This window comes from Mixophyes fleayi, chromosome 3 (assembly GCF_038048845.1).
Source record: "Mixophyes fleayi isolate aMixFle1 chromosome 3, aMixFle1.hap1, whole genome shotgun sequence".
In the NCBI taxonomy this organism is placed as follows: Eukaryota; Metazoa; Chordata; class Amphibia; order Anura; family Limnodynastidae; genus Mixophyes; species Mixophyes fleayi.
Window position 1 is genome coordinate 151,404,378 of NC_134404.1, and position 27,550 is coordinate 151,431,927.

Below are 27,550 nucleotides of genomic sequence, written 5' to 3' on the forward strand. Positions count from 1 at the left end.
CCTATGCTGCATCTCACATACAGCCTCCCGGGAATTGTTTTCTGTATCCTGACTCTATCTCAACTACCAATGTGTAAGCCTGTAAACTTTCTTATACTATTGATAATAAAATTTATATGTATGACCTCCATCATAATCGGACCTATATATATGACTTCCCTGATAATCGGATGCTCGATGGACATCAGATATGGTTATATTAAGAATGAACACACCGAATTATGGACCTGTGAACCTTAGCTTAGAAATGGGTAAAATATTTCAAAAGACGATATTCACAAATGTATTGGAGAAAAAATGATTTAAAACTCATTGTCAGCCTGGTTTCCTGAAGTTACCATCATGCCATATATTCATAATTAGTTTTTATGAGACGAAAAGTAGTAAAATGGATCTTGGCAATGCAATTGGTGTGATATATTTGGATTTTGTGAAAGCGTTTCATACTGTTTCATATATCAGATTGGTCCATGAGATGGACTAAGGAAAATATACTGTTCATGGCTAGAAAGCTGGTTAAATAATAGAAGACAAAGGGTAGCTATGATTTAACGATATGCAGATTGGCACACGTTATAAGTGATGCACCACAGGGATCAGTATTGAGGTTAGTCATTTTAATATTTTTTACAAGTGACCTTGTAGATGCTCTACAGAGTATGGTATTCATGCCTGTATTATGCTAAGACATGTAAGAATTAACATGGAGCAAAATAATAACTTGCTACAGAAAAAATGTTTTTACAATCCCAACGTTGATAGGGAAATGGCATATGATATACATGCACATATTTAAATTTATTTACCTAGGCTGTGGTAACAATTATGCTATTTGCTGTATACATGAAATTAAACATAACTGGGAAAAACTTGCAACTCATGGGATTTAGGAATTTAGTTCACAGAAAACTGAACAGTAGTACATAGTGTCAGGCAACTGCTTCTAAGATAAATAAAATCTGTGGATAAATGATATACTATAATTAGTAGCAGTATCATTAGTACAAGACATTATAAGGGTTATTTATTGAGGGTGTTACTTAATTTGCCATTTATGAAGTTTGTTAAAGGTTAACTCGGTAGACCGGTGTCTTTTTCAGCTTTACTATATAAATATTTACAAATGTGGGCATTGTCCTTTTTTCTTTGCTATACTTATAGAGTTTAATCTTCAGGGTAATTCACTAAAATATTCCTGTACACTAAATAACTTCTCTACAGTATGTTCACACTCCTCAAAACACCTGGTCCACCCAGCATTTGGTTTTCACTTACCATGTTGCATTTATTTGAGCTGTTGGCTACCATGTTATTTTAACTATAAAATATGGTACCATAATATTAATTGTATTTGTTGTATCCGTTCATTCATTATAAATGTTGCAGCTGGTTTTTGGAAGACCATGGGCATCATCTGTCATTGGCTGGCCTGGGTGGCAGTTTGTCTCTAGGCTGTTCAAAATTCTAAGATCAGGGCCAGTTAACACAGAAGATTTTCTGGCTGTATGAAGCTCTTCAGTTTCCGCAAATCTGTTGCAGCTGCAATACGTAATAAGACTACTTAAACTGTCCGTGTACTGAGTTTTTAAAATGTTTTTAAAGAAATAAGAAATATTTGAATAAATATAAGTATGCTGTGCAACATTACAGATATTTAGTATGTCTGTGCTGAATATGCTAACGATTTAAGACATTTTTAGCAATATTGACTCATGTTAGTCATTAAGGGCCCTTAAGCTGTTTTATATTGTGGCAACTGTAATTTTTTTAGCCAACCACAATGTATACTCATGTTCTTTTAACTGTTGGCTGAACAAATTGATTCTGTGGGAAGCAGGTCATGACGTTGACTCTTTTTGCTTTTTATAAAGTGATATTTTTTTTTTTTACTTCAAGTTCTGTCCATAACTGCTTGCCTCTATTGTCCTGTGCTAAAACTTTCTTATAAATAAGCATGGGTCATGCCTGTCAACTTGATTTGTACAAATTAATGTGGTGTGTATTAAATGGATTAACATACAGGCATACTTATTAGCTCAAGCAACATTTACATATAGTACTTACACATATTAATTCTGCACCTGAGACCATAGCTACTATCTGTATGTTTTTTTATCATGTTCATTAAATAATTATAATGTTTATATGGTTTGTAAGTACAATTGTTATGCATTACAGCAGCCAGTGTCATTACTATCATATCTGGCTTCTGTACATCATATCATAATTAACTAAAAATAGTTGTACTATTTAGAAAACTAAATTCATTTAAATGGAGATATATAGAATGACACACACTCCCAAAAACTCTTTTTCTTAAGAATATTTAAACATAAATAAAGTCTGATATTTCCCAGCATATTGGATTACAATGGGAATCAAATAATTGTAAAGTATACTGACCCACATATGCGCATGTTCTTATAGCTTATAGATATGTATGGTCTTTCTAAAAATATATATTACAGTATTTCTATTTTAGATATTTAAAATTATTTATAAATATTTTAAGTTGTCTGGAGTTTGTTTTCTGTTTTTCACTATTTACATCTTTTAGCTTTGTTGATTTCTTGGTTGCAAATTGTTCATTTAGGGCAGGTTTTTGCCATAAAGCATGGATACTGAATTAAAAGCAACATTTTTGGACAATACCAATTTATTGCCACTATTAACAGCTGAAATGTAACACATTGCTAGCAAAGGGAACAGCCTCATTATGCTATGGGCCTATGGCCTAATTTTTGGGGGTTATATGAAAGATAAATGAGACTCATAATAAGATCATAATATTAATCAAAATACAGTTTAAGGGCAAATGTGAGATAGAAGGTAGGGTACTAGAATGTTTTCACTTGTATAAGACATTGGGCCTGATTCATTAAGGAAAAGAAAGCAAAAAAATGAGCAACTTTGGAGGGGGAAATTAAATTTAAAATGTGGGGACAACTTTAAATGACAGTGTAAAAATAAAGCTATCAAGTATTTGTATGCTACATGAAAAAACAGCCAGTAGTTTCCTTATGTACAAAATATTAAACTAATTTGCACCCCTTGCATTGTAACTTGGTTTTCCCAAGGCTCAAAGTTACAATTTTTTTTCCTTTACTCTCCTTAATGAATCAGGCCCATTAACTTTTTCAGTTCCACCTTCTAAAATCCCAGCAACCACTCACCTTAAATGCCCAGATGGACCAAAAAAACATAATTTACTCAATAGGGGTGTACCTGTGTTCAAAGGTGTCCATAAAAGAAGGCATGACTGCTTAGTTGTAATTTTCCTCATCACATTAATAATCCTCTAAGTAATTGACTCCCACTATATTTCTACTGCCTTGCTATGCCTTAAACCATAAAAGAATAAACAATTTAGCTAACAAAATAGCTTTATTAACATACTATTAGAAGAAATGTAGTGTAGAAGTATCCTATCCCAAACAATACACCAGTATATATTTATTTTGCCTTATGGCTTTTTTATGAGATGCAAACAATACTTTTTGAATTGTGACTTTTATTTAAAGGACAGAAAAGTATGTCAGATAATGATCCTAGAATAATTTACTGCCTGTAAAACTTCAGTTATTTTAAAAAAATTACATAAATAGCAGAAGTTACACAGCTGAATGCATAGGAGAAAAAAAAATGAAAATTGTACAATATAGTAACTGTATATAATAACAGCAAGGGCACAAATGCATGTGTGAATATACCTTGAAAAATTTATTCTATATTCTAGAACAGAAGTATTTTCTAAATGCTACATTTTCCTGTAGGTTTGGCAATTACTAGATATGATCATGATTAATGAGTAATGAGCAAAATAAACTGATCAATATGTGTTATTGTCCAATGATCTATTAATTTATTTTAAAAAATAATTATATTTTAAAGCCATATTACAGCAAGAATCCAATGGCCTCCAGTTGTGAATTTATTAATTTTTTTACTTGCCTTCACTTCAACCTGTAGACATAGACATAACTTTTCAGATTCAGCCGTAATTTTGTTTTCTACAGTACTTTAATTGGTTTGACTTTCTGGTTGGACATACCAGCAACTTGTTTGTACTTTTAACTACCCCAGGGATAGATAGACTTTTACAATCATTAAATGTAGATGTTCCCTTACTACAGTACAATATATCATTGGCAAAGCACAGCGTCTGCATTCCTGCTTCGGAAATAATGAGTTCTCAGTTGACAGACAAGCCAAGAGTTTGAGATTCTATGCAAACACTGAAAATGAGGGTGACATATTCCATTAAATAACAGTCAGTAACTAAACTATTATTATTATTATAATTATTATGATTATTTACTTATCATGCCTATTAATGTTAATTTGGCAACTTTGATTAAAAATTACATGTTGGTACCAACACAGAGGTTTTCCTCTTTTTTTTCAGTAAATGCAATAATTACTACACATATTTTAATGTTAGTTTCTCGTTTACAGATGTGGTTTTTGAAACCTTCATAGTATTAGCAGTATAATTGCATGAAGTAGTCAATAACCTGTCTGTGCCAACATTTAGTAATGTTTTTCTGGTACCAATATTCCCAAATTCAAATTAAATACATGGGGGATGATTTAATAAATGTATAGGTCCTTTTTTTTTTCGGATAGGAGAAAATGTAAAAAAAAGCCTATTTTTAAAATGTTCTCCTAAGTTGACCATGTTATAAAATTGAACACTAAAACACCTAGCTGGGGTGCAAGATATTATTTAGTAAATCATCCCCTTAGTTGATAGTAAAGAGTGACCTCTGGAATTCAGAGAAAATAATGTATATTCCCAATTTAAGATCTTATAATATTCTTTGAACTGTATTATGTTATGATTGCACATGGACTAAGTTAAAATAAATTCCAAAATTTGATAATTTGTATATTAGGATATACAAATTAGCAAATTTGAATAATTTCTTTAGGCTAGATGATAAGAAATCATTTCAAGTTACATTTAAATAAATATACATTCTGAATATATCCTTATATTATAACTAAAGACCTTGGTTAATGAGTTCAGACTTTTTATTTAATTTCTACAATTCTAAACCCAAATGGGCATATAAACCTGGTGTGGACTATAGCAGTCTATACCTTGTATAGTATAGATACAAAACCGATTCAAATAACAATCAATATACTTAGTCACGATCATTCATATGATACCGCCGTCAGTATAACAACCTGGAGATACAGATCATATTCATTAAATCTAGAGCTACATAGCGAATCATTCTTCCGCAAATTCACTTGTTCTCTCTCTCCGTTATATCAATCTTACCCTACTCCAGGCTTCGTAAAAATGGAGAATGTGCAATATTGATGGTGGAATCTAACTGAGATTCTGATCTCTCCTTAAGTCAGTCGATCTGATCAGTAGAGTTATAATTAAGTCCTGTGATCACTGCTCAAAGGAATTCCAACTGACGTGTTTCTGCACTATCATCATCATCATCATCATTTATTTATATAGCACCACTAATTCTGCAGCGCTGTACAGAGATCTCACTCACATCAGTCCCTGCCCCATTGGGGCTTACAGTTTAAATTCCCTAATACACACACACACACACACACACACACACACACACACACACACACAGACAGACAGACTAGTGTCAATTTGTTAGTAGCCAATTAACCTACCAGTATGTTTTTGGAGTGTGGAAGGAAACCAAAGCACCCGGAGGAAACCCACGCAAACACGGGGAGAACATACAAACTCCTCACAGATAAAGCCATGGAATTGAACTCATGACTTCAGTGCTATAAGACTGAAGTGCTAACCACTATGCTGCTACTGATGTGTGGTCTCCTCAGAGATGGCTATTTGTTTGGTTAGCCTTCTTTTTAACTCACTTCTATACTTTTGATATGTGGTTTATTCAGAGATTACTGAGGAAACCACATAAGTGAGTTAAGGACAGATCACAATCTCAGTTGGATTCATTTTTGTGAAGCCTGGAGTGGGGAAATATCGATATAACGGTGAAAGAGCAAGTTTAAATTGCAGAAGAGTGATTCGGTATGTAGCTCTAGCAGGTGGAGCTAAAAGCCACTTGCAGGACTTAATGAGTCAGATGTACTGAGCATGATCTGTATCTCCAGGTTGTTATATTGACGGCTGTATCTTATGAATGATCGTGACTGATAAAGAAATTCTGATCCACCTATTGTGGTATATCATACAACAAATGTGTGGAATTTAATAGATACAATCATGTCTTGTTCTGTGGGCTAATCCAGTGATCTCTTATTATCAAAAATTCTGGATTATGCAATGAATTATTGTCTGAGACCTTTTTTTTCTTTTTTATCCTATATGTGCACTATAGGTGTTTTCAACAAAATTTAAGACCAAAATTAGTCCAGATTAATGGTTTGGTGGAGTATTTTTTGATATTTTATTTTTAATATTTAATTTTAGGCTTTATATATGTATCAATGGTTGTACAAATAAATGTTATTATATATTTTAAATCTACAGTGGTATTTACTAGAGAGGATCTGCGCTTGTTTTTGTTTTTTTGTTTCTTATTTCATTGGCAGTCTGCAGGGGAGTTGTTTGAATTGAATACTTCTATAAGGGTTTCAAAGTGTCCAGTAGTCTAGAATCAGCAAAAGTTTATTTTATGTCAAGGCATTGAAAAAGTCCATTAGTAAATATTTTAAGTACTTATTTACAGTCCAGTGTTTGTACTGGAGGTTACAGGTACTGTATGTACTGTTCGTTCCTATCATGTTTTTTTCCTATGCATCCTTTATTAAAAAGAATAAACTATTGTAGGTCAATATTATATATATATATATATATATATATATATATATATATAATTAGTATATGAAATATTATTCAATGGCATGGTGCAAACTGCACTAAGGTTATGTAATCCATAGCAAACTATTAGATGTTAACTTTCAGTCTTTTGTTACTCTCTTCATGAGAGTTCAATAGTTGGAGTTGTTAACTAGGTTACTGTTTACAGACATCGGCAATCACCATTTTCATGCTAACATCTTACATACCACCAAGTGACTTTATTGGCTTAATTATTACTGCCATTATTTTCTTTCACGTACAGCCATGCGGTAGGACATAGCCAACATTGCATTCAGAACTAACAGCAGTCTTAGTCAACTGGATTTGATGTTGATGGTGTTCTTCATTTACAGTAAACACCCGTGAAAAACAGAATTCCCATTACAAATAAGGTGGGAGTTAAAGTTATTATTATATTCATCTACTTTTACTTGTCAGTAAAATCAGGACAGTACAATATTCCGTCATCCACTTTTAATATAAAAACAATGTCGTTACACTACTTAGACTCAAATGATGAAGTGGCCAGAGCTAAGACAACCTGTTGTAAATCGGAGCTTTAGAACCCTGACAACAAACAGCATGGAGTATTTCTTCTCAGCAAACTCAATGTCTCAGTGCACAGGTGGGCAGGTTTGTAATGCGATGGACTATGATGACAAGTAACCAATCTAAGCTTATAAATTTTTACAACAACATATGGAGTAATTTAATTGTAGAACTGTTGCAGGGAAATTATAGTGTCCAGCATACCTCTGTTTGAAACAAACTTCATAGGTCTTTGTGGAGACTTGTGTCTAGGCTGTCCTCGTGTGAGCACAAATTGCGCAGGCAAAGGATTAGGTGCAAATATAAAAGTGATGTTTATTTGCATAGATATGCATTGGAACAGCAAAATAATAATAGCAGTACAATAGTATTAGCAAATTACAGTTATACAATTACCCACTAGGTAAGCATGGTTGGTAGTTACCCTATGTGGGGCTTAGTCTCCAGCCTGAGACTGTGAAGGTATGTTGTCTGTGACCGGATAAGCTTACTTTGCTGACTGACTGCTTATTATGGATCAGGACTGCTGTGTGGTGGGCAGAGTATTGACACATAAATGCTTGGTTCAACACAGGACAGCCAGGGAGCGGATGAGAGTATAAGCTCTTACCTCTTGGTCACAGGATACAGCAGGTAATAGGCATCATGCAGAATCTTCAAGTAGTGATGTTTATTGCTCAAGGGTCCTTATAAGGACATATACACACTAACTGGAAGTACTAGTGATCATCCAGAAGTATGGATGGTATTGTACAGTTAAAATACAAAATACAGCTCTTTATATATTTTTTCTGAAACACATGTTGGCAGGGGGTAACCCTGTCCCCTGATCCCACCTGGCACCACAAAGTCTGAGATATTACATCCGATGTTTAGCATGTTTAAGTAAATTTACATCAATCTGTAATTTCCCAAATTACTTGCTGCACATTATATTAGTTAAATCGTCTTTCTTGTTAACAGGTCAGAATACACAGGATAGGAAGGTAACGACCTCTTGTTGTCTAAAAGGTTTGTTGGTCACTGTGATGAAAAGACTTAATTAGCATGGGATTGGCTTTCTTTCTTTCTTTGAAAAACAAGTTTCCTCCAACATGGCATTTAAAAATATATGAAAATAAATGCATTTACACTCCCAGCACCCACTCTTTCTGGCACTGCGTGCCAGTTACTGACGCCGCTGCACTCATATGTTAAGAACACTCATTAATTACAGTTAAAAATACATTCTTTAAACACCGGTACACAGCCGGGACTTAACCCACTGAATGCTGTGCTGCTGATGTGCACATTTAGAATACATAAATTTTTATTATATACCATCTTAAATAATTATGTTGCACATGCAGCGTGTGCACCGGTGAACTAACCCTTCCAGCGCTGTGTATTAACTCTCCCGAAGCACATTTAAAGATGGCCACTGAATCCATGTGGGGGACAGAACACTGGACTTGTGCCACATGGTCCTATTGCGAGTTAATTCCAGCTGGAGTCCTGTGTCACCCAGCCTGGGTTAGCAGCACATACAGCAGCTCTAGTGATAGTGTTTGCTAATTATTGCAGTAAACACATTGTATTTGCATGTTTTTATATACACACGCGAGATTTAGCAAAAATATGCTAATTTGCAAATGAAACATTTTGATATGTATTAAGGAACGATCTTGAACACAATGGTCCCATAATAAGTGTGGGTCTGTCAACAATGGCTGTGTGATTAATCTATATACCTGCTCAGCTGCACAATATTAGCAACTGGGTATTATAGTGCCACAAGATCTCTCTGAAATTGTTATTTAAAGATATGTGAAAGCAGCAATACTAAGACTAAATATTATAACATTTTCTTGCAATAAACCTTATAATATAAATAATATACATGTACTTTGCACAATAATTGCATATAGACATCATTGTACATAATGCAGGCACATTTGGAACATAACTGAATATATGAAATACATTTGTCCCTTTTAATTGGGGCATTAACTGCTAAATATAGTTCTACTATAGTAATGTCTGTGATGAGAGGTCCAGGAATAAAAAGTTTAATATTAGTGTGAGCAACGAGGTACACTTTGTTCGCGTTATCTCGATCCAAGACAATGTTTTAGTGATTCATATGGCAGAGTCACTGGGTCAACACTGGGTCAACTGAAACACCCCAAATGGGCTATATGTTAGTTACAACCTATTATTTTTATATGTGTATATGAGAGATGCTCAGGCTCGGTTCTCTCGAGAACCGAACACACCCTAACTTAAGGGATCCCTAAGTACCGAGCCGGCTTGGTACTTTCACGCTTTTTCAGGATCGAAAATAAGGCAAAACGTAATTGTTACGTCGTCGGATCTCGGATCTCTGATCTCGCGAGTTTTGAAATCTATAAAAACCGCCCTCCATGACGATCTAGCGCAATTTGAAAGAGGGACACAGAAGTCCACAGTGACATTCAGGAGAGCTCCATTGCTAATTCTCATTGCAGAAAAATACAAATACTAGTGCTGACAGGGTTGGTGTAATTCTGCAGTCAAATTCTACTGTGTTATATAGGTAACACACAAAGAGGAGCGCTCTATTGCTAATTATCATTGCAGAAATGTACAAATACTAGTGCTGGCAGGCTTTTATTCTGACTTTGCATTAAAATTGTACGGTGTTATATAGATTACACACAAAGAGAAGAGCTCCATTGCTCCATTGCTAATTGTCATTGCTGAAAAACAAATATTAGGCCTTGCAGGCTTTTCTTCTGACTTTGCAGTCAAACTGTACAGTGTTATATAGGTTATACACAAAGAGAAGAGCTCCATTGCTAATTGTCATGGCTAAAATACAAATACTAGGCCTGGCAGGATTTTCTTCTGAATTTGCAGTCTAAGTGTACAGTGTTATCAAAATGGATTCACAGCAGTACACAGAAGAGCAGGAGCACCAAGCAGCTGCTGCCACCAGTGATGATGATAGTAATCCCTGTACGTCATCTGGTAAAGCCTTTGTAAAAGTACATAGTGTTTTTAAGTCAGGGAAACAAAAATGTAAAAAAACACCCTTTACCTTGGTCAAGAAAAAAAGACCTGTAATTCAGGCAAAGTTATCGGCAGAAAAAAATTAAATTGTTGACATGCCATTCTACACACGCAGTGGCAAAGAAAGAATGATGCCTTCACCTTTCTCTATGAGTGGGTGTTCTGCAACAGTTGCTGAGGCATCTTCTTGTAAGGTTAGTCGTGGCCAAGCAAGATCTTGTCATTCGTACTCCAAAAGTGGTGCCTAAATAATTTTCCGTGTAAAAGCCAAGCTGGAAGAAAACAGTAAGGCATTAGAGGAAAATGTATGTTCAGATTCAGAAATGACACAAATCCCTGAGGAGAGTCCATCCATGAGTGCTGTGTAATCATGACCATTCTGATAGTGTACCCATAAAGAAGGCCCCTTTCAGCATTTTTGCAGATGTGTGCATGAACAGCCCGAGTGTAGCCAGTGATACATCAATTGAGGATGCCACTTTGGAATTGCAACAGGACAAGGAGGATATTTGTGTAGCCGACGAGGGCGCTAATGAGGATGTTGATGAGGATGATGTTATTTGTGTAAGTCATGCGCTGCTGGAAGCAGTTCTTGCATGTGATAAGAAGAAGGCCATTGTCATGCCTGGACATAAGACCACAAAATCCACCTGTTATGTGTGGAATTATTTTTACCCAAATCCTCACAACAGTTGTCTAGCCATTTGTAGTGTATGTAAAGCCACAGTCAGTCAAGGTGGGGTCCTTAACCATCTAGGAACCTCATCCATGTTACGCCATTTGACGCGAGTTCATGGCAAGGTGTTGGGAAAATCAAAAATGAATGTTAAAAAAATAACAACAAGCAGTTCATCATCAGCTAGAACCCTTCTCTCACCTGCAATATACACCCACAACATCGTCCTCGTCAATATCCTCAGTAGCGATCGGAGTTAGTCCTGCATCCAAGTTGCTAAGGCTAGATGACTCCTCCACTATCCTGGATTCCTCAGAAGGATTCTTGAACATTAGTCCCACTGCTGCTGCTGCTGCTGGGGGTGAATCTTCATCCCAGAAGCAGACCAAGAAGAAATAATTTACAATAATTGGCTGTTAAACAATCCTTTGGAAGAGGAAGCAAGTATGAAGGCTGTCACCCAGTCGCAAAACGGATCACAGATGACATGGCTAGTATTGGATCTGCGTCCAATATCCACTATTAATGCAGCTGGTTTTAGACAGTTACTTGAGGTCTTGTGTCCCCGTTACCAAATTCCATCACAACACCATTTCAGTAGAAAAGTTATTCCTAACCTCTACCAGAAGGTTCGTAAAAATGTTATTATTGGGCTGCAAAATGCCATTCTACCTACTGTACACTTGACCACAGATATGTGGACAAGCGGATCTGGGCAAACTAAAGATTATATGACTGTGACAGTGCACTGGGTTGATGATTTGCCTTCACCAGCAGAAACAGCAGCAGCATGTACCCAAGAATGGCACATTTTTCAGAGGCAGGCTACTCTGTGTATCACCGGTGTCACTAAGAGGCATACAACTGACAATCTGTTACAAAAACTAAGGGATGTCATTGCAACATGGCTTATCCCGTTTAGACTCTCCTCAGGATATGTCATTTGTGATAAGGTCACCAATATTGTGAGAGCATTACAGCTGGGTGAATTCCATCACATTCCCTGTTTTGCTCACACAATAAACTTGGTGGTGCAGAGCTTTTTAAAAAATGACAGGGACGTGCAGGAGATGGACATTTTCGGCATTCGGCAACAGCGTATAGGAGATTGTAGGAGCTGCATGAGCAATTTAATTTGCCCTGCCACCAACTGAAGCAAAAGGTGGTGACAAAGTAGAATTCCACCCTGTATATGCTTCTGCGGATGGAGGAACAGCGAAAATCCATCCACGCTTACTCCACAAGCCATGACATTTGGAAAAGAGGGAGGGGTGTATTTTAGTCAAGTGCAGTGGAGAATACTTTCCATGTTGTGCAAGGTGCTGAAACCATTTGAAGTAGTCACCTGTGAAGTGAGTTCAGACACTGCTAGCTTGAGTCAAGTGATTCCCTTAATTAGACTTTTGGAAGTGCAGTTTGAGAAACGGAAAGAGGAGATTAAACAAAGCAATTAAGCTAAGTATGTAGGACTTGTAGATCAAGTACTGTATTCGCTTCACCAGGATCCAAGAATTATCAAAATCTTGAAATCGGATTACTACATTTTGGCGACTGTGTTTGATCCTCGGTTTAAGAGCTATGTCTTCTCTTTGTTTCCAACTAACCCAGATCTGAAGAGATGCAAGGAGCTCCTGGTGAGCAAGATGACAGCTCAAGTGTTACATGACAGGACGGCATCTCCTCCTTCAGTTTCTCACTCAACTGCTGCTAGGAAAAAACTTAGCTTTCCCAAGAGACACAGGGATGATGCAGATAACTCAGCACCAAATTTTGACCAAAAAACGTGAAACCTCTGCCGTAACTCCACCTGATTCTACTATCAACATCCAAAGGATGGCGGAGGATTATTTTCATGACAGCATAGAAATAGACACATCAGACAGTCTTTTTACATACTGGGAGGAAAAAAAGGGAATATGGAGACCCATGTTCCAACTCGTTTTGCACTGCCTAAGCTGCCCACCCTCCATTGTGTACTCGGAAAGAGTTTTTAGCACAGCTGGGAACCTTGTCAGCGATCGGCGTAGGAGGCTACTTCCTCAAAATGTGGAAAAGATGATGTTCATAAAAATGAACTTCAAGTTCCACGAGGAAGGCCTTTCCCGCCAATTAAATCAAAATACTGAGACCTCTGTAACAGTGGATTCCAGCGGTGATGAATTAATAATGTGTGAGGATGATGTACACACTGATGAGGGTGAGGATGAGGCTGAGGATGACGACAACAACATCTTACCACTGTAGAGTTCATTAACAGCATTGTTGCCTTCGGTGACTTAAGGCCATTCTTACCTTGTTTTGTGGGGGCCCAAACAAACCAAGCACTTCAGCCACAAGGAGTGGCACTTTTGTGGCTGAAGGGATTGGTTTGTTAAAGTGTGCATGTCCTTTTTAAGATCCAACATAAGGGGGGGTGGGAGGGCCCAAGCACAATTCCATCTTGCTTCATTTGTCCTTTAAGCTACCACTGTTTGCCGATGTTACGTACATGTGCTATATATTGTTGTGTGCGTACAAAAATCTTAGACAAATCTTTGATGATGCAGATGACTCAGCACAACATTTTGACATCTGGTCTTGTCTATTGTAAAATAATTAACCAGAATTAGTGACACCTCTGCTGTAACTGCACCTGATCCTACTATCAACTATCAACATCCAAAGAATGGTGGAGGATTCATTTTTTTTTTTTGAACTGTATAAAGACAACAGTTTTTTTAACAAAGGACAACGTTGCTTGCAGAAGTAATGTAAGCATGGATGTCTAAATAGACGTGTATATGTATTACCTTCCACTTTGCTGCTGTTTCATCAAGTGTTTCTAATCTGCACTATACATCAAAGGTACCTAACTAGATTATAATTTTGAGGGAATTGGAGCTGATTTGAAGCTCACTGATGAACTCGCTTTTTACTGGGAATTACAATGGCTCTTTTTAGTGCATAGTCTGGCACCCTGGATTGGTCTGGGTCTGGTAAAAGCACTCATCCCGTGGGGGGTTCAGCGCTCATTGCAGTGTATTAGCTGTAGAATTTCCTCAGTTATCCAAGAAACAGGTGGAGCGATCAAATGATCCATAACTGGTTTCATGATCCAAGGACAATTCCATATTGCACGACTTTTCTTTTCTGCCACTGCTGTGTGCCAATGTGTCCTAGATGTGGTAGGAACTGCCATGCGTTTGAATCATTGCTCTGTCGCTTTGCATCCAGCCAGGTTGCTGCAGTATTTGTCCGAAAGTGTATGAAAATAATAATGAGACCTATGAGGTGGTCAAAATTGACTGCAAATGACTTGAAATTATTGTTTTTGAGGTTAATAATAATGTAGGATCAAAAAAGAGCAAAATTATGTGATTTTAGCATATTTTAGCAATTTTTCTTAAAAAATACAGATCCAAAACCAAAACAAAAAACAAATGAGGGCGGTTTTGGCAAAACCAAAACCAAAACACAAAGCTAATCCAGATCCAAAACCAAAACCACTTCACAGGGGTCAGTGAGCATCTCTAATGTATATAGAGTAAGATGGTGACACACTAGTGCTTTTCATTGCAACCTCCATTGTGCTTTTTTTTACAACTTAAAAAGACGTCAATATACAGAAAAATTATATTCAGGAGGTAACAGTGTTTCCTATCACAGAAGTGCTTCAAAGCAATTAACAGCATTTTTAAATCTAAAGCTTCATTATGTGACAGCACTTTACATTGATCAGAACCGGCTGATTTAGAGTTGGACACAAGTGCACATGCAAAATTTGTTGCAGAAGTTGCACGTATTTTGCACTTTTATGTCATTTGGTAACACCTTACACTTGGAAAGGCAGGTCAGGGATATTCACATGTACAGTATAGAAAGGGCATGGGTATGTCAGTCTTCTATGCCCCTTAAAGATGCAAGTTTGCAAATTGATGATGATGACACCGCATTTTTTACATATCCGCATCTATACGTTAGAATTAAAAAGCACGCACCTGCAAGTGCAGTGGCAGAAATGTAAGTGTATGGATGCATTTATCCGTTTAGAGAATAGACACTATTTTCATTGATATCTAAAACAGGCCCAATGCGTCATTGTCGTTTTACACTGGAAAATATGTAATTTAAAACCCCATTATGATGCTACTCTAATTAACAAAGTTAGGATGACAACTTAGAATGGGACAAGTTACCTTATTCACAAATATGGTATTGAAAACATTACAGAATTGAATCATCAGATTTCAAAGTGTTATAAAAACAGTTTTTATATGTTACATTAGCAATAAAAATGTGATGCATTGTAAAATGTTTTGCCGATTGTATAACTTAAAACATATATTATATTATATTGTCCTGGTCTACAGGACATCATGCAAATTATTTCTTTTTAACATTTGACTTTATAGCTATTTATAATAACTTTTTGCTATGGCAGCAATACAATTAAAAATTATGTTAGATTTTATTATTATAATGACAAGGCTTTACATTATAGAATCAGTAAATATGTTATGATCTTTATGTATTTAACATAAATAAACCCTAAGGGACATCTGTTTATAACTATACCCTTTCTATAGCTGCATAATTTGTTCATTGCATTATAGCTCAAGTATATATAATGTTTAGTTTATTTTCAAATTTTTTCTAAATATTTTTTCAGAACCTGTATTAACTATTTAATACTCATGTCCACCTCTGCCTTATTTACCTTTCATGGGGTTTCAAATAACAGTCCCAAATGCTATTTTTCTGATTATTTAAAATTCAAGTATATTAGGATAAAAATGTGGTGGTGGAAGGGGGCCAAAGTCAGTGAATACAGGAATTGAAATACAGAAGAAATGTGAAAAATAAGTTAAACATTTGACAGATTCTACTAGAGAATGTACCTACCAAATTAGACTGTAAGCTCCAATGGGGCAGGGACTGATGTGAATGGGTTCTCTGTACAGCGCTGCGGAATCAGTGGCGCTATGTAAATAAATGGTGATGATGATGATGATGATAAATTAGTGTAGCCAAGTCAGAGTTTATTTATTAAAATGACTTTCAAGGTCTATTTATGTTGAATACAAATAGCGGACTTATGCTTTAAAATAATAATAACCTACCATGTTTTTATGAAAAAGGTAAAACCAAAAAGAGTTGTGTTTCAATTATTGATAACAGGTGATGTCATTATTCTTTTAAAAATAATAAGCTTAATGATGTTTAGTTATTATTATAATTAATTTGGAAGATGCCACAAGGGTATTGTAATGCTATACAATGGAGTAAGCGCAAAACTCAAAAGTCCTTACCAGCTAGCATGGGGCAAGCTGCTAAGGAACAAGCTAGTGCCTGGGAGTGTGAGCATGAAATGCAGGGTTAGATGCTGAGGTTTAGCCTTTAAAGTTCTTCTCAAGGGTGCGAAGGTAGAAATGAAGGACTAGGTACAAGGGGGCAGGATGGTGGATGGAAATGAGGTTGGAGATGTACGGTGGAGAGAAGTAGCATAGGGCTTTTTAGGTGAGAGTGAGGAGTATGAATTATATTCTGTAAGGGACAGGGAGCCAGTGCAGCGACTAGCAGATGAGGAGGCAGAAGTAGAATGGAGAGCGGTATATGCATTCAGCAGCAAAGTTGAGGATGGATTGTAGTGGGGAGAGGCGTGTAAGAGGGAAGCGAAGAGTAGGAGGTTACAATTGTCAAGTCGGGAGATCTCAATTGAGTGGCTGAGAATTTTTGTTCCATCCAAGAGTGAGAAAGCGCCTGAACTTGGAGGTATTGTGGTCGTTGAAGTGGTAGAATTGAGAGAGGGACTGAATTTGGAGAGGGATTGCACATAACACCCAGACAGCATGCTTGGGTAACCAAGGAGAGGGTGTTGTCAATGTCAATGAGCAAGGAGGGGAGGGGAAGAGGCAATGTCTTAGGCATGTTACTTCATTAATGGAATAAATTATTACAAGTATTCTGAGCTATACAATTCTGAAATTGATTTTCAATCAAATATTATAATTGGAGGGAAATTAATAGAAACGAGCATATCTTGGGCTTATATCTGCAATATTGTAGACTTACCTGCACATTTTTTTATTGTATAAATATTTCTGTTTACATAAGTCAATATTATATAGGTAGTATCAAAGAACATGAATTACATCTGTCACAAGTTATTATTTTCAACAATGGGTACAAATACACCTTTTTATTTAAACAGTGAATTATTTTTCGTTCTAGTGTAGTATTAACATGAACAAACCAACAATTAACACCGTGGCGATAATTCCCCAAGATAATTATTAACAAATGCATTTATATGCAATGATGTTTGCCGTTCAAAATGACACAAAAGCTGTTTTTATAAATTATATTTTTGTATATTCTTGTTCTGCCTTTGCAGCATGTACTTTTATGTTTTTGGCATAATATTCCCAGTTTTCTTCTTTTTCCATTGCAACCCTATGGCTTATTTATTTTCTGTTAAACAAAACTCCCCCGCATTACAAACAGTTTATTTACATCCTGCGTTTTAATTATTTAAAGAAAAAAAAATTAGCACAAAAAGCCATTTCTTTCAATAAACATATCCAATTTCAGACTAACAGGAATAGCTTTATTCTACCATGATCAAAATCCCCATTGAAAGATCAACTAACAGAAAAGAAGGAAGTTTACTATAATCCACATTATCCTGCAATCAGAAGCCTATAATTACTTATTGTTTGGTAAAGGGGAATTTTTCATTAGTATTTAATTTTTTTCTTTAAAGCTTGTTTCTTTTTTTGTTAAATCTTGGATTGCCACACTCATGTGTCCATATTGTGCAAGCCAAACGTCTTGTCTCTGCATTGAATAACATTAAAAAGGACAAATATTCACATAATTTACATTATCTTTGCCTTTTATACATATACCCATAATGCTTTAGGTGTCTAACATCATTTGCTTTGTAGATATTTTTTGTGATTAGTTATATTGAATGAAAACGTTCAATTAAATGATGCCTTTGAAAAATTTATTTTGTGTAACATTATTTCAACAAACAGTTAGGAAATTCAAATGTTATTTACGTTATATATTGTACCAATTGTATTACTCCAATGGAGGTATGTTTAGGTACATATTGCATGACACATGAGTGCTGTTTTGAGAAATGTCTACACACAAGCTCTCATAAACCTTTATTCTGTCTTTAGAATTTGGAATGATTGGAGATCATACAATTAAAAGTCAGCGACCAAGATCTGTTCATGAGAAAAGGGTCACCCAGGAACAAGCTGATGCTGCTAAATTTATGGCACAAACTGGTAATACGTTAGTTACATTTTTCTACTTACTGTTATCAATTTTAGCAAAACCACTGCATGCTTCCATAATCCTCTGCATATTTGTCAGTTTTTTTTTAAGCTGATACATTTTTTTAATCATTTATTTTTTTCACCAGTTACAGTTCCATAAATAAAGTAGCTATAAAATAGACCAAGCACATCCATCACAAATGTGGCTAACTAACCCTGCAGTTCTGCAGTCCCTTTAAACATACAGATGTAGCAGATCTGTCTGCACTTCACAGCAAAATTGACTGTTGCCATCTTTTGAGAAACCATCCCTTTTAATGTGGGGATGACACAAAAATGGTTATTCTGACTATTACAGAATAGTTTGGTACATCTGTAAGTAGAAAGCTTCCTAATAAAGACATGCCAGAAAGGACAAAATACAATTTGATCAAATATGAATAGTTATCTTTTAGCATTCACAAATATATATCTAAAACGCTCCATACCTTGACATATATTAAAATATGTGACAGTGTACATGTAATAGTTTGTTAAATGCATGTTGTTGTCTTCTGTATGTTTCCACTTGGTCTCTCATAGCCTTCCAACTGTCTTCTTCAATACTCACACACAGAAAGTTGTAAGTGCATAAAATATACTTGACCTATGATCAAGTTGTTGTTTTTTTTCAAATATCTTGTTGTTTTGAACAGTTTTTGAAGATTTTACGGACCTATTTGTGAATGTTATGAGCAACTATTTCATACAACTTTATTTTAGATTTAGTGATTCTTTAAATAAAAAAAGATTGCTTTGAAAATATGTAAAAATGCTTGATCAATTGTTTCATTTTATAATCCGCACGCTCATGTTAAAACTTTTTTTGTGTTAATACCTATCTGGGGGTATTATCTAACACTGAAAGGGTTATTCTATGCAAAGCTTATATTCTAGAAAATATGTACTCAATGAACAGATGGCAAATTGCTTCTCTTTATTTGATAGGTAATCAGAATGTAATGAGATTTCCAAACCACCATTATTAGATGTACAAGATTTCAAAATATTAGGGTAACATTTACTCATCATACAAGTAACTCTTCTTCCATTTATACTAACAAATAATAACCAGCATTTTATCCACTACATTTTTTTCTACGTCAGCGAATTATGGGTTATTGCATAGTTTATTTACATTTTGAATTTTGTCCATTAAATTTTTGATTTAATTTACTGTTTTTTTTATATATAATTATATAATAATTAAATATTGATCTTTATTTCAATGATTAATGTGTGAACAGAAATGTACCATCCGATAAGGCTAGAACTGCTGAATGTAACAACTTGCACAATTACACACATTAGTATTTCTGTATATCGAGTTAGTGTGAGAGTCATTCAATCTCAACAAATGCAATTTGTGGAAGTGTAGCAAATCAGTGGAGTTGTATGCTTTGCCTTCACTAAAATATAATTTATATGTTCCATTACTATTTTACATAAATAGTTACTGTAACTAATAGCATAAAAAATACAAATTTTAGCAGACTAACATAATAAGTAATGCCCTATAATTTGTAAAATGGCAACTATGCTTTCAAACGATAGTAATGTGTATATTTGTTGCCCTTGTAAAGCACATAGACAGTGATAACAGAGAGAGAGTTTTTTTCATGAAAAATCACTGTAAGAAAATATATATAATATCCATTTTTTCATAATAATATTTCATTTGTAATGACCATCTTATATTTTGGTTGTAATGACTCCTGTTTTGGTAAATATAACTGTGTCATTAAAAAATCCAAGGAAGCTTTGTGATGTACGGAAGAAAAGAAAGGAGAACTCATTAAAATTTTAAGCAAAGATTCCACAGCATGCTGGCTTTTCAATAGGGTGAGATGTATAGGTAGTTGCTGTAACTGTGTATACCTGCTGTCTACAGGCAGGAGTGATTGGAACAAGAAGTTCCTTGAAGCATAGATAAAAATACAGGAGCAACAAGGTTAATGAAAATACTGTATACAGAGAAGTGCAACATCACACTTACAATGTTGTTAAAAACAATGAGTTCCAGTCGTGAGCAGATGAAGATCCTTGGATAGTCAATGGAATAGAAATCCAGATCTTCTAAGCAGTAATATACCATTAAAATGTCAACTATGTCAAAATTAACTGTACTATATACAACTAAAGTAATACATATACCTGTAATGTATTTCAATATATATTTATACTGACACTATCAATTGATTATTTATATATATATATATATATATATATATATATATATATATATATATATATATATATAGATATATATAGATATATATATATGTATATATATATAGAGAGAGATGGATAGATATAGAGATATAATATTCTAGGTTAGATTCATGTATTTGTAATATTCTTTGTCACAACATTAGTTCATTTGTGTAACATTTGCCCAAATTCTGTAGTATGTCTTTGTGTCACTGTGTATGTATCTACCTATAAATATTCACTGTCCCTGCTTTTTACATTAAGACATGTTACCCAAATGTGACTTTATTTTGCTCTTTATATATTAGTTATATTTAACTTTTTATTTCCCAGAGTGCAACTATGCCACATGCTGCCTATGTTTTATTTTATTTGCTGTGCATTGTAATGGCACTCTGCTGAGGCATACGTGACCTGGGGGTAATTCCCTGTTGATGTTTCCCTCCTTGCGCTAAATTTGGATTGTCATTTCTGGCTTACAAGAGATTCTTTTCTCTTATATAATTATGCAGATTCAGTCTGTTCATTATAATTTATAATTCTATATTTATTTATTGCATTTTGTTTTGTTACAATTTTTTATATGTTAGTGTTTGCTTGTAGATGATGAAAAGTATTACTGCTCAAAAGATCTGATACTGTTCCATTGACTATCCAGTAATCTTCGTCTGCTTACTATCATAACCTTATTAATAGATAAGAAAATTGCAGATATGATCATTAATAATCCGTCTATAAATTATGGTAATCCAATAATTTACATATAGATCTTGGCTCCATAAATTCTGCCACAATGCTGGGTAAAGGGAATAAAGTAAAATAAAAAAAGAAAATGAAAAACAATAGTACAATATTTTTTAAAAAAGCAAAACAAAACACATGTGCATGTCACACATAAATACCATTTATACCAGAAACTTTTCTTTTACAGACGTATAGCTAAATAACCGTGAGACTCCACCACGGAGAATGTTTTCAAGCAAAAAATATACTCCAACTAATCACTGCAATATTATACCAGATCACCCATGGCCCACAGGTTGATTACCGACATACCGATAATCATATACTACAACGTATATCTCCTCTGTAAAGGGAATTTGTTTATAGCCAACTTTCCTAAGTGTATTCCATATCACTCATTGTACACCAGAAAAAAATAGCAACAGAGTGTAAACCCTTAAAAACATTTATTACACAGAAACAAAACCAATAATACACCTACATCAAGGAACATGGGAACAAGCTTGATCAGTTGGAGTGTATTTTTCACTTGAAGACGTAGTGGAGTTTCATGTTTATTTCGTTATATGTCTGTGAAAGAAAACTGTCTAGTATAAAGGCACCTTTTATGTGGGACTGGTGCACTGGGGATTAAAAAAAACCAATATTGCACTTTTGTTTGTTTGTTTTTTTCATCTGAGTCCCCCTTTTTTTTCCCATCACTGTGCCTCAATTTATGGAGCTGATCTGTATGTGAAGTAGTAGATCACCATAATTTGAAGATGGACCATTAAATATCATATATGCTGTAAGCAATTTTCTTATTTTCCAATAATAGTCAATAGTATTGCACTAGGAGGCTCCTTGGGTACTTTTCAATTTCCACAGAATTTAATTCTTCCTGAAAGAACAAACAGGAATATTTGTAACTACGGCAGCTACCCTTATACAGAGGAGTGTGTTTTAAGAACGGTTTTCATTATATTATTGAGGATGATGATTCATTAGTCTTCAATAAGAACAACACCCCAACACTTACAACTGTGGTATAAGCTAAAAAGAAATGTATTGTGACTTTTATTGTTATATATAATTATATATACACATATATACACTACATGAACAAAAGTCCAGAACATATATTGATATGTGCTTGATGAACATCTCTCTTCCAAAGCCATGGGCGTTAATATAGAGTTGGTCCTCCTTCTGCTTATGTAGCAGCCTCCAGTTTTCTGGGAAGGATTTCCATTAGATTTTGGAACATGGCTGCAGTGATCTTCATCCTTTAACCCATTAGAGCATTAGTGAGGTTGGGCAGTGATTTTATCTCAATGGAGTTGAGCATAGGCTCTGTGTAGGCCAGTCAAATTATTCCACACCAAACTTAGGAATTTTTATGGACCTTGCTTTGTGCATGTGGTCATTGTCACGCTGAAACCAGTAAATGGCCTTCCCCAAACTGTTGCTAGAAAGATGGAAGCACACATGTCTCTAAAATATTATATGTTGTAGTCTTAAGATTTGCCTTCACTGGAACTAAGCAGCCTAGGACAAACCATGAAAAACAGAACATATTTCCTTTTCCACCAAATTTTATAATTGGCAGTACACATTCTGCTAGAAAGTGTTCTCCTGGCATCCGGCATATCGAGATTAGTCAGTCAGACTGTCAGGTGGTGACTCGTGATTTGTCACTCCAGAGAACGTTTCCACTGCTCCAAAGTCTCCCTTTCACCATTCCATTCAACATTTGGCATTGCATATGGTGATTAGAGGCTTGTGCATGGCAGCTTAGCCATGGAATCCTAATCTATGAAGCCTCTGACTAACAGTTCTTGTGCTGACATTAGGTTCTAGAGGCAATTTGGAACTTGGTAATGAGTATTCATTTTATAACATTTTTTTAAGACACAATAATGGCCATTTAAAACCTACAAAAATTGTGGATCCACAATGTTCTTTTAAGTGCTCAAGTCTGTCTGTTTGTCTAGCATTATTATTATTATTATTATTAATTTTTATTTATAGGGCGCCATTAAGTGTCCATAGCGCCGTACAGGGACAAACAAGTACAATACAAGGTGGGACAGCACGGTACAGTAAACAATAAGCACAGTAACTCAGTAAGCTCAAAGCACAGCTAGAGAGAGGGGGAGGGAAGACCAGCAAGCGCTGGAGCCCAAGAGGAAGGGCACGGATGATGGGGAGACCCCCAGAGGGGTGGGGGGAAAGTTAGCTGGAGAGAAGAGTTAGAAGTGAAGGAAACAGGAGGAGAGATGGCCCTGCTCAAGGGAGCGTACAATCTAAGGGGAGGGGTAGACAGACAGAGAGACACAGGGATGAGAGGGAGAGAAGGGGGAACGGGGGCAGAGTCAGGGGAGGGGGAAGAGGGGGGAGAGGCAGAAAAAGGTAGGAAGTTAAGTGGGAGACTGGAAGGCTTTGAAAAAGAGGTGGGTTTTTAGAGCCCGTTTGAAACTGGACAGATTAGGGGATGTTCTGATGGAGGGAGGGAGCTTGTTTCAGTGTAGGGGGGCAGCGTGGGAGAAGTCTTGGACACGCGCATGGGAGGAGGTGATCAGAGGGGAGGAGAGGCGACGGTCATTGGCAGATCGGAGAGGGCGGGATGGAGCGTGAATAGAGATGAGGTTGGAGATGTAGGGAGCAGTGGAGTTGGTGAGGGCCTTGTATGTGAGAGTGAGGAGCTTGAACAGGATTCTGTAGGGGAAGGGGAGCTAGTGAAGGGCTAGGTAGAGGGGGGAGACAGAAGAGGAGCATATTTCAAAGTGCAGGTCCTCTTCCCAGCTTTGCAGACAATCCTGGCGGGATCAGTAAAATAATCACATTAAAACCCAATCTGCATCCCCATTCATTTCATAATTTAAAAATGCCAGCCTTTCTTCTAAAATACTGCTTGGTTTAGACTCATTAATGTTAGAAATTAGTGTTAAGTTTGAGGGGGCATCAAGACTTGTCTTTAAAACATGTGAGATTTAAAAATTCAATTCCTTTTGTGGAGATAAAAAGGATTTGCACCATTCCATAATACAGGGAACACTCGTATAAATATACACTTTTCACCTCCGTATATTAAATCTAATTTTTTCCTTTGGGTACCAAAGTATATGGAATCATGCTCCTTATTAATAGTAGGCAAAAAATGCCCTTGAGCTACCCAACTCCTCTTTACACCCCCACAGGCTAAGTCCTCAATAATACCAGGTGCAATTGAACAAGGTTAGGTATAGGTTGTCATGAAACTATATTTGCACTGCATTTTTCTACATCTGCAGTACGTAAATGATCCTTAGTGAAACAGTTTAAACTAGTTAAACAAAATATAAAGGGTCCACTCCATTTATTTTTTCATTATTTCCCACCAATACACACCCAAACATGCCAAACTTTGCTCATTTTGCATTATTCTCTATGCGTCATGACCATCTCCAATTAGTAGTATAGTATTTGGTTTTGATTTAGATGGATTACTTTTGATTAAGATGATGGTTGTTGGCAAAATATTTCCATCGTGGAATGTTGTTGCACACTGGCCAAATGGCAGCCGCCAGTACTTTTTTTTGAATCAAGGTATCTAAATTGTCTGGCTTCCCTCACTGCAAGCTTTCCATGCCAAAACTGTAGAACTCTACAAGAATTTGGCTACTTTACCATAGAAGGGGAATTTATCATTTGTAGTACTTCCTATTGATTGCAAAATTTCTAATGATATTAGGGAAAGCTGTAACAAAACATTCTTAATAAACAATACATTGTTTAAAAGGAAATCATAAAACATTTAAAATTAATTATTTAGCTAAACTAGTAATTACATCCCTTAAAAAAGTTAAATTAAGATTACATCCAGAGAAATAATTGGATTTACAAATGAGAAGCTGCAGAAGCTGAAACAAAATAAAGCTTACTTTTTCATATTTTGCAAGCACTAACATAAGACTGTACGCATTCTGTAGAATCTCAGATTAATCTTGAGAAACAGTCATCATCAATGTAAATTGTAATATTTAAATTATATATATATTATTTATATTAGAGTACTGGACTACTTGCAGTAAAAACAGCTATAGCACATACAGTATATTGTATAGCAAAATCTTTAAGCAGAAGAGCGTTATAGAGATTATAGTATAATAATAAAAGGATAGAGCAAGTTGAAAACTTAAAAATAGTCTTTGTATGAGAGATCTTAGCAAATTCTTAGGTCTCCTTTAAGTTGCATATCTAAGACATCTTTCATTTATATGCTGATAGTCTAGAATTTCTATTTCTACAGTAGATAGGCCTTATTCTTAAAATCCAAAATAAAAAAATTCTGCTGTTTTTTTTAACTAGAGATCATAAGTTTTATTTTATACTTTTCCTAATCATTTTTGACATTTGTTCTTATATTCTTGTAGTCACTAATACACCAGATCATCATCATACACCATTTGCTTGTAGTACTGCCAACAGGCTTTACAACATAACGTATAATAGCTTTCTCTTCTAATATCCCTTATAGAAGACTTTATTTGTTTTGCATCCATATCCATTCAAAAGAGCAAACATTCCATAATCGTTCTATTTTTACAACTTGTCACATATATCACTTGTGCACTGGGCACTTTCCAGCATTACATAAAATGAGCATGCTTGCATAAAGGAAAAAGCGATATTAAACTGCTCTTTGAAAATCTAGTCATAAAATAATAGAAAAAATGAGTGCACTGTGGTTTGAAAGGCAATGCAATTTTTGTTTTAGTGCTTTTATATTTTATTTGTAATTATTTGGCTTTAAATTAATACAATTATATAGTCAAAATGTATATAATTTCTTAAATGTTAAATTCCATCTGAAATTAATATTAATGGCTTTAATAATTATAACAGGGTTGATTTATTAAATTAGGTTAGACATTTTCAAGCATACAATTGTAGACATTATTGAAACCCATGCTGGACCAAATTATATGTTATGTAATTATTATGTAATATATTGTAAATTCTTGTGCCATCTTTAAGTTCTAAATTTGCTTTTTTTCCACATTTCTAAATACCTAATTATAATACTATTATTCAGTGTGAGGCAATTGTATTTTTAGATACTGTTGACCAGGGTCAGGCCCCTAATTGTAATTATTCTTCAAAACTGGCCACCCATGAACATGTAGGATGATATATGGTTGGCATATAACAACCTGTAGCTAATCAAAACATTAGCATGTTAACAGCAGTACAAACTCTTGCAAATCCATGTATGAGAAAGATTGATGTAGCAGGGGCTAGGTCAGCATGTAGCCAAACATCTTAATGTTAACACTAGCACAGAGTTATGTGAGGGTTCTGTCCATCTGGTGTCAGAAGACTGTGATGTCAAAAGCACCTCTATAAAATAAAAAGTTGATAAATACAAATTGCTTGATAAAATCATGATTGCTATAAAAAATTAACTTCTACTATTCAGATTTACACAAGTGTTGGTGTATAGTTTCCTTCCAGTTACAAAGTGGTGCATTGCATCTATATATGGGCAATTACTTCTATTTTTGTGATTTATTTTTTTTAGGTGCGCCACTCACAATAAGCAATTTTATTGTCTTTACAAATGCTTTGTGCAATGTTTATGATTTTTGTTGTGCGTCTGCAAAATAAAAATATCACCTCAAATTATTACTTATTGAGACAACTCCTCTTTAAAGAAATTTTGTTTTATTTTTATACTGCTCATTTGACCCATTTGTTTAGAGTTGAATTCCTAATGAGAGTAAAGGACTGTTGTAGATTTCTTTATCACAAATGCCTTAGTTTCACATTTATAGACTGAAAATATTGTTCAATGGCTTATGTGGATATAATAATTTACATATTATTATTAATATGCACAAATTGGGCTAATGACATCCCATTGAAAATAATTAATAAAGTAATAATAATTTTATACAGTGTATTTCTCCCCAGTAGTACTCAAAGCACTTTAAATATTTTGCAAAATGTGAGGCGGCCATCTTGGGTTGCTTTTCATATGTAATCATTCACATCAGACCCTAAACCTTTGGAGATTACAATATAAATTCCATACCACACACACACTAGGGCCCATTTTTGTCAAAGATATTTTGGGTTTTTTTGTACTTTGGGAAGAAACCCACATTGGAAACGACCCCATTGTTAGGCAGCAATACTAGCCACTGAGTCCCAGTGGTGGATACATAGGATAGGCAGTGT

The 27,550-nt window shown here is 35.2% G+C and overlaps 1 protein-coding gene across 3 annotated transcripts in view; it reads left to right on the forward strand.

Annotated features, from left to right (window-relative positions):
- The window catches only part of ADGRB3 (adhesion G protein-coupled receptor B3), a 716,821-nt gene that overhangs the window by 246,167 nt on the left and 443,104 nt on the right, over positions 1–27,550 (forward strand). For 2 of the 3 annotated variants that reach the window (XM_075202577.1, XM_075202578.1), the window contains exon 3: positions 18,254–18,364. The exons of the other annotated variant lie outside the window; for it this stretch is intronic. In XM_075202577.1, the coding sequence (XP_075058678.1) occupies positions 18,254–18,364 (111 nt within the window). The remainder of the gene's footprint in view (positions 1–18,253; positions 18,365–27,550) is intronic. 3 annotated transcript variants of the gene reach the window in all.